Genomic DNA, 9,136 nt, shown 5'->3' with positions numbered 1-9,136 from the left:
GGATCACCTTAAGTGGTTTGAGGGCGAATGGCATCTAGTTTGGGGAGGGTTTGAGATCCCAGTGTATTGTATGATCTGATAGGTGGTGGAGGTCAAGTCGGGGTAGTCTAAAACTCTCTTTTTGTGTACATATTCTGCAGCAGTCTTAGTAGATCAATTGCCAAACTTGGGCATTGTGGTTGTATATATATATATATATATCTAAAGTATGTTTTGGGGTTCTAAGGACGTTGTTATCACACCTATGAACCTATATATATATATATATATATATATATATATGTTTGGAATGTTTAACTTATACCTCTGTTGTCGAGTCAGATAGTTATGAGTTGTTACAGGTGTATGGGAAGTGTGTGTAGGTCAGGAAAATTAGCCTGTGCACCTAGGGAGGAACCGCTAAAGGTTAGCCGGGTTCGACCTAGGTGTGGCGGTGATGCTCTCGGTTGTAGGGTTGACCAACCCGGGGTGTCACAAGGTGGTATCAGAGCCTAGGATCGAGTCAACCTAGGTTTGTTAAGATAAGCTTAAGTTACTGTGTCACCCTAACCCAAGCGTAAACCTTTCGGAACGGAATCGGAGCTGGTGGCTGGATAGCGGTAAAGGGGATCACCTATCATTGCTGCACATAATCTTGAAAATTGTTCATTGTGCGATATAATCTATGTTAATGATCGTATGTGTTTGTTGTTAGTAATTGTGATTGTTTGATGATTCGGAAAGTAGGATACATTACTGACTATAGTGCCCTACTGTAGCACTTTGTTGATAAATGTGGTAAAGTGAGTAGTGACGTTGTAGTATAGTAATTGAGTAGATACGATGCTGCGTTCGGGGTGGTTAGGTTGCGAAATTCTAACCCTTTTGGAAGCTGATTGCTTGTTCAGTAGATATGCCTCCTAGACCGGAAACACGTAGTAGTGCGGGCAACGAAGAAACCTCTACCATGGATCGCATGGTGCAGATGATGGAAAGAATGGTTGAGTTCATGATGGCTTAGCAGGCTCCAGACCAAAATCAAGTTCAGCCCCGAGTAGATTATGCTAAAGCAATAGCCAGCAGACACCCTCCGACCTATGCCGGAGAAGAAGATCTTGTGGTTCTGGAAGAGTGGATCAGAACATTTGACAAGTTGTTGGACGCAGTAAACTGCCCTGCGGATCAGAGAATATCCTCGGCTGTGTACTACCTCACAAAGGCTGCGGACAATTGGTGGACTACAACTGGGCCTGATCTTTTGCAAGAACCAGACTTCGACTGGGAAGACTTCAAAACAGCATTGAGGGCTCAGTTTTACACTGAAAGAATTCGAGGAATTAAGTGCGAAGAATTTCTAAGGCTGAGACAGAAAGGGGCAAGTATTCAGGAGTATTATGCAAAGTACATAGAACTGCTAAGATTCGCCTAGGATATTGTGCCGGATGACGTGAGTAAGGCCAGAAGATTCGTGCGCGGCATGGACTGGGATAACCGAAGAGCCCTTGCACCGTTTATGTGTTCGACCCTGAAAGAGGCATATGAACAGGCGTCGGACCATTATCAAGTGCACCTGGATCAGCAGGAGGTGTACGGCCGAAACAAGAGAAAGGCCGAGGCGCAGCAGGGGAAATCGACACTTGAAGGCAAGAAACAAAACTTTGGAGAAGCCAGTAGCAGGCAAGGAGAAAGAAAGGGGGAAGTAATCCAAGTAAGGGGTTACCCATGTCCACGGTGCGGGAGGATCCACCCTGGTGAAAACTGTCGAGGGGAGAAACTTACATGCTTCCAGTGCGGCCGAGTGGGGCACACGCAAAGGAACTGCCCTATTCAACTACGGCGCTATCTGAATCCACCCCTGAATCTGAATCAAGGGGGAGGGTTTACTGGAGAACCGAGGCAGGGACAATTTAGCGGTGGAAATGGCAGAGGGAATAATGTCCCACAAGTAAGCCAGGGGAGACCGTCGAGTGTTGCTTCCAATATTACCAACAATAGAGGAAAACAGCCAGTTGGGGCCAGCAATTCAGGAAGCCAGGGGAGAATTTTCGTTGTCAATAGCGCCCAGGCTCAAGCAAGCGACACTGTTGCTGGTACCTTCCTAATAAACTCTGTGCCTGGTTTAGTTGTTGCTGGTACCTTCCTAATAAACTCTGTGCCTGGTTTAGTTCTATTTGATACAGGAGACACGAATTCTTTCACTGGTTTAGTTCTATTTGATACAGGAGACACGAATTCTTTCATCTCTTGTATGTTTGCTGATACAGGAGACACGAATTCTTTCATCTCTTGTATGTTTGCTGATAAATTGGGGTTAAGATCTGCTACTAGGTTAAACCTCAACGTAATGACTGCCTCAGGACTAGTAGTAGCTTGTAAGAACAACGTAATGACTGCCTCAGGACTAGTAGTAGCTTGTAAGAACATATATGAGAACGTTTCTATAGAAGTAGTAGCTTGTAAGAACATATATGAGAACGTTTCTATAGAGATAGTAGCTTGTAAGAACATATATGAGAACGTTTCTATAGAGATAGCGGGAGTTAACTGTCCCGGGAATCTTATTCGGTTTGAGTTGGAAGGTATAGATATGGTATTGGGAATGGGCTGGTTAGCGAAATACAAAGCTAGGATAGCTTGTAGGCTGAGAAAATACGCACAAAAGGGGTATGGAGTGTACCTCTGTCTGGTGCAGGATATGGAAGTAGAAAACCTGGAGATCAGTCGGATCCCAGTTGTGTGTGAATTTCCGGACGTGTTTCCCGATGATCTTGCGGGAATGCCCCCTGAAAGAGAAGTGGAATTCACCATTGACCTGATGCCGGGAACATCACCTATTTCCAAAGCACTTTATAGAATGGCGCCCAAAGAAATAGAGGAGTTGAAAGTTCAACTAGGAGAACTGGGGAGAAAGGGATTTATTAGACCCAGTGTATGGCCCTGGGATGCACCGGTGTTATTTGTGACGAAGAAGGATGGGAGTTTTAGATTGTGTATCGATTACAGGGAACTGAATCGAGTCACAATTAAGAATAAATACCCATTGCCTAGAATTGATGACCTATTCGACCAGTTAAGAGGAGCGGGCGTATATAGATTTGATTGTCTATTTGTGCTTGATCAACTGTTGTATATTGAATGTCTTGATGTGTGGTTGTATGGCTGGTTGTGTGTTGAGACCTTATGTGTTAGGAAGGAAGTTTCGGGGACGAAACTATTCCTAAGGGGGGTAGGGTGTAATACCCCGAAATTTTAAACCCAAAATTTCTTTTTATTAAGATTATCTCGGATTTATTATTAAATCCAAACATTTTCAAAAAAATATTTGGTTATAATTATGTACCTTTCAAAACAAAGGTTGTTTCGCGAACTCTGGACCAACGTATTTCGAATCAAGTTATTGTTTTAAAAGGGGTCCAGATGTTGTTTGAAATTAACCTATTGTAAAATTTTTATCTCAAAGGATTATTTTGTGCAAAAATATTAATATTAATATTTTTGGTACCTGATACGAATCTTCGTAAGGAGGATCCGTAACAAGGAATTACTGCCCAAGATGTTCTCAAATTCAATAGATAAGGAGTTACCTTTGGTGCACACAAGATCACCCTTGAGCCCCGATTCCACGAAGGACCAAGAAACAACCCTTAGCACGCCTCAAGTTCCTCAAGAACGCAATCTTCAAACAACTAGAGTGGGTTCTCTAGTAGTTCCCTTGATTCTATGAATTGATAGAACCACAATTCCTAAAATCTATGGTTGGTAGAATGCGGGTTTGATTCGATAGGGCCACGAATCAAGAACACTATTCGATAGGACCACGAATAGAAGAAAGAATTCTTACACAAATGTAAAGAAGACTTAGGAAGTTTTGATTAATTCTGAAAAATGCTTGATTCATCAAAGGAAATACACACCCTATTTATACACATGCTAGGGGACTCCAAATGTCATCAATAGTAAAAGTACATCAAGGAGATCAAAAGACATCAATAGTAAAAATACATCACTATCAAGGAGATTAAATGTCATAACTTGTCTAGGAAAGACCAATAGTCTTCCTAATATGCCAAAGCATGTCCATGTGCCTCAAAATCTGATTTTGGTGAATTATTTCAACCTCTTTTGTACCCTCCCAAGCAAAGCCACGAATTTGGACATCTTAGATGGTATTTATGGGCTCTTCAAAATCAGCTCTTATGCATGAAAAATGTTCTAAGTATCCACCATCATCACTTGGACTCTTTATTGGGTATTCATGAATCTTCCACCAATGTTGCACAAACCCAATGTATAATTGTCTTAAGAGTTTAGTCTTGGACCTAGTAATAGGACCAATAGGGACTCTTAATGGATCATGTGTGGGCTGGTTTGCATCATCCTCCCCTTCTTGAAAGAGATTCGACCTCGAATCAGAATCTTCAAATAAGGCCAAATCAGAAACATTGAATGTAGAGGAGACGTTGTACTTTCCACGAAGATCAACTTTGTAGGCATTGTCTCCAATCTTCTCTAGTATTTCAAAGGGACCATCTCCTCTTGGTTGCAACTTGGACTTCCTTTGCTGAGGAAAACGCTCCTTCCTTAGGTGGATCCAAACCCAATCTCCAGGTTGGAACGTGATCTTCTTCCTTGTCTTGTTAACACGTTCAGCCACCTTTGTATTTCTTTGCTCAATTTGAACCTTAACTCGTTCATGCATCTCCTTGATTTTTTTGGCACGAGTTGCTCCATCCAAACTTTCCCTACAATCAATAGGTAAAGCAAGTAAATCTACAGGGGTGAGGGGATTAAAACCATAAGCTACTTCAAATGGAGACATGTTTGTAGTGGAATGTACTGCCCTATTATAAGCAAACTCAACATGAGGCAAACTTTCCTCCCAAGATTTCAAGTTTTTTGACAAGACACTACGAAGTAATTGTGACAAAGTTCTATTGACTACTTCAGTTTGTCCATCCGTTTGAGGATGACAAGTAGTTGAAAACAACAACTTTGTTCCAATTTTTGCCCATAGAATGCGCCAAAAGTGGCTAAGAAACTTAGCATCTCTATCGGAAACAATGCTCTTGGGTACACCATGCAACTTAACAACTTCAGAGAAGAAAAGATTAGCAATATGAGAAGCATCATTAGTTTTTGTACAAGGAATAAATCTAGCCATCTTGCTAAAACGATCAACAACAACAAGCACAGAATCCTTCTTCCTAGAACTCAATGGTAAGCCAAGTACAAAATCCATAGAAATATCAAGCCAAGGACCACTCGGAACTGGAAGCGGTGTGTAAAGACCTTGTGGTAAGGATTTAGATTTAGCATGGTGGCAAGTAACACAGGTGTTAACATAAGACTCAACATCCTTTTTCATCTTTGGCCAATAAAAATGCTCATGCAATGCATCATAAGTCTTAGCTATACCAAAATGCCCCATAAGTCCGCCCCCATGTGATTCAACAATAAGGCTATCACGCAATGAACAAAAGGGAATGCAAATCTTATTTTCCTTGAATAAATACCCATCAAATAAGTAAAACTTTGCAAAAGGAGTTTTCAAGCATGCTTCATAGAGTCCACGAAAATCAGAATCAGTAGCATATAAAGATTTAATGAAATCAAAACCAAGGAATCTAACATGCATAGTAGCAAGTAGAGTATGTCTACGAGATAAAGCATCAGCAACCTTGTTTTCCTTACCTTGCTTGTACTTAATCGTATAAGGAAACCCCTCAATGAACTCAAGCCACTTGGCGTGTCTCTTGTTCAACTTACCTTGCCCCTTGAGATGTTTAAGGGCCTCATGGTCAGTGTGAAGGACAAAGTCTTTAAACCACAAATAATGTTGCCACGTCTCCATGGCACGGATGATAGCATAAAGTTCCTTGTCATATGTGGGATAATTGAGGCTAGGACCACTCAATTTTTCACTGAAATAAGCTAAGGGGCGTCCCTCTTGCATGAGAACAGCACCTATGCCTATACTTGAGGCATCACACTCTAACTCAAAAGTCTTATCAAAACAAGGTAGTGCTAAAACCGGGGTAGTAGTGAGTTTCTCCTTTAAGGTTTGGAATGCATGCCCTTGTTTTGGACCCCAAGTGAATTTGACATCCTTTTTCACGAGCTCGTGGAGTGGTGCTGCAATGGAGCTAAAGTCACGCACAAACTTGCGGTAGAATCCTGCCAAACCAAGGAAACTTCTCAACTCACTAACACTAGTTGGATTTGGCCATTCAAGAATGGCTTGCACCTTTCGTGTGTCAACCTGTACGCCTTGAGAACTCACAACAAAACCAAGAAATTCAACATGTTCAGCACAAAGACAACACTTCTCAAGATTAGCATATAACTTCTCTTTTCGTAGTTCTTCAAAAACTAGTCGAAGATGTGCCATATGCTCACCTTTAGACTTACTATAAATCAAAATATCATCAAAATAGACTACCACAAAAATACCAATAAACCTCCTCAAAATATGGTTCATTAGTCTCATGAATGTGCTAGGGGCATTGGTGAGGCCAAACGGCATAACCAACCACTCATACAAACCATGTTTCGTTTTGAAGGCAGTTTTCCATTCATCTCCTTCCTTCATTCGAATTTGATGGTATCCCCTCCTCAAGTCTACTTTGCTGAAGAGCTTAGCACCATAGAGTTCATCAAGCATATCATCAAGTCTTGGGATAGGAAATCTATACTTTACCGTAATGTTGTTGATTGCGCGACAATCAACGCACATTCTCCAAGTACCATCTTTCTTCGGAACAATGAGAACTGGGACAGCGCATGGACTCAAACTTTCTCGAATGTGTCCCATCTCCAAAAGCTCTTCCACTTGTCGTTGAATCTCTTTGGCCTCCTCTGGGTTTGTCCTATAAGCCGGACGATTTGGAAGTGTGGCACCAGGAACCAAATCAACTTGATGCTCTATTCCCCGAATAGGTGGTAATCCTTTAGGCATCTCTTTGGGAAAAACATCTGCAAATTCAGCAAGCAAGTCATTAATAGAGTTATCAATTTCAACATAATCAAAAACATTTTTTTGAAAAAAAAGTAAGTAGAAAGTATCTCCCCTTCTTATTGCTTGCTTAATATCCTTTTTGCTTGCAAGAAGAGATTGCCTTAGCACACCATTTGCTGCATCCTTGGATTTGTATGGTGTTTTTATCTCCAAAAGGGAAGAATAAATTTTGTTCCCTTTAGTATCCTCCTTCTTCAAGACTGGTTGGCGAGCTTTATTCAACCTCAGTTGCTCTTCCTCTACTTCCTTTGGGGTCAAAGGTCTAAGCGTATGCTTAGCACCATTGCATGTAACAGTGTATGTATTGGCAACTCCATCAAAGTAGATTTGTCTATCATATTGCCATGGCCGTCCAAACAACACATGTGTTGCTTGCATTGGTACAACATCACATAGAATCTCATCATTGTACTTACCAATAGAAAAAGGCACCAGTGCTTGTTTAGTCACCTTTATCTCCCCCGAATCAGTAAGCCATTGCAATTTATATGGATGAGGGTGATCAATAAGAGGTAATTTAAGATGACTTACCATAGCAGCGCTAGCCACATTCGTGCAACTCCCCGAATCAATAATGACACTGCAACGCATCCCATGAATCCTTCCCTTTGCGTAGAATATGTTTTCTCTTTGGCTCTCTTCTTGCTCAGGAATGGACTTAGCGCTCAAAATCTTTTTGACAACAAAGGCATGCTTATTGGAAACATGTCCATCATCATCATCACGGGTCGGATCAAGGGGTAAGAGCACATCCTCATCATCTTGCTCAAAACATCAGTTTGTTCATCGACCTCCTCCTCAGACTCATACTGGATTGTTGCTGCTACAGCCTCCATTTGTTTGGAGACTTTCATATTTCTCTTATTAGGACAATCTCTAGCCATATGACCACGCCCTTGACATTTCCAACAAACAAGGTCACGATCTCGAGCGTGTTTTGGGGCTTCAATCACCTTTGTCTTTCCGTTGTCTCTATTGTCCTCCTTAGGCTGTTCACGGGTTGGTCGAACATCCTCACGCCTCAATGGTGCACTTGGCCTTTGTGTTGTCCACCTTGAACTGCTAGCAGGAGATCTATAAGCCTTCATCTCCTTATTTGTCTTCTCAGCTTGCCGAGCAGCATACAAGGCATCATCCATGGTGTAGTAACGATGCATGTTTACTACACAATAGATGTCACGATTGAGCCCTTGCAAGAATCTAGCAATCGCTCTATCTTCACTTTCATGCACCATAGCTCGAGTTTTCAAAGTCTGGATTTCCCTGTAATATTCATCAACAGTCTTATTACCTTGATGGATCCCATGTAGTTGCTTCTCAAGCTCAAAATAGTATGTGGCAGGTCGAAACGTATGCCTAAGCATTGTCCTTAGCCTGTCCCACGTAGCAACTGGTGCATCATGAGAGAACTCCCTTTCTTGCTCCTGTTGTTTCCACCAAATAACTGCAAAACCTTTAAAAGATGAGATAGCTAGTCTAACTTTTGTTAGTTCACTATATCTTTTACAATCAAAAACACTTTGTACAGCATCTTCCCATTCTATATAATCTCCGAGATCACCTTCACCATTGAATTTAGGTAATTCAAGCTTAAAATTGCCCAAATCCTCCTGTAGTTCAAATCTAGCTCATCATGCTCAACAACTTCATTTAGCCTCCTTGGTCTAATATTAACTCTAGGTAATCGGCCTTGACGCACTTGGTTCACCCAACCTGCAGCTTCAGTATTTCTTGGTGCATTACTCACCTCAATAGGTTGATTCTGTGGTCGTGCCATTAGACTGTCCACATCTTGACGCATTTGTTCCAACATCCTCATCATGGTGGTCATTTGTTGTTCTAAATTTGGTTGTTCACTCCCTTCAGCCATTGTTAGAAATTGACACTAAAGAGAACAGAAAACACAAAAACAAGAAACAAACAATTAGGAAATCAAGTTAGTATAAACAAAGATCTCTCCCTTGCTTCGCTCTACTCACGGGTTTGGGGTTGTTTTAGGTTGTCAAGTTCGCTACACACAGCTCACAACTCACCACTCCTCTTGATGAGACCGGAATGCAACAAATAAATCTAAGTCAAGGAAGATTCAAGAGGCTTTTTAACACTTTTGTGCAAACAGATTGGAGTCCAACATCTTTTTGT

The 9,136-nt window shown here is 41.4% G+C and overlaps 1 protein-coding gene across 1 annotated transcript; it reads right to left on the bottom strand.

Annotated features, from left to right (window-relative positions):
- Window positions 1-3,023: 3,023 nt before the first annotated feature.
- Window positions 3,024-8,864, bottom strand: LOC116010889. The gene is made up of 7 exons (XM_031250384.1): window positions 8,694-8,864; window positions 7,786-8,604; window positions 6,188-7,666; window positions 5,670-6,097; window positions 5,401-5,429; window positions 4,147-4,812; window positions 3,024-3,037 (listed from the first exon to the last, which is right to left on the bottom strand). The coding sequence occupies exons 1-7, from the start codon at window positions 8,862-8,864 to the stop codon at window positions 3,024-3,026; spliced, it is 3,606 nt and encodes a 1,201-aa protein (XP_031106244.1).
- Between the last annotated feature and the right edge of the window lie 272 nt (window positions 8,865-9,136).

This window comes from Ipomoea triloba, chromosome 2 (genome assembly GCF_003576645.1).
Source record: "Ipomoea triloba cultivar NCNSP0323 chromosome 2, ASM357664v1".
NCBI classification, from domain to species: Eukaryota; Viridiplantae; Streptophyta; class Magnoliopsida; order Solanales; family Convolvulaceae; genus Ipomoea; species Ipomoea triloba.
This window is presented reverse-complemented; position numbering and strand designations above follow the sequence as displayed.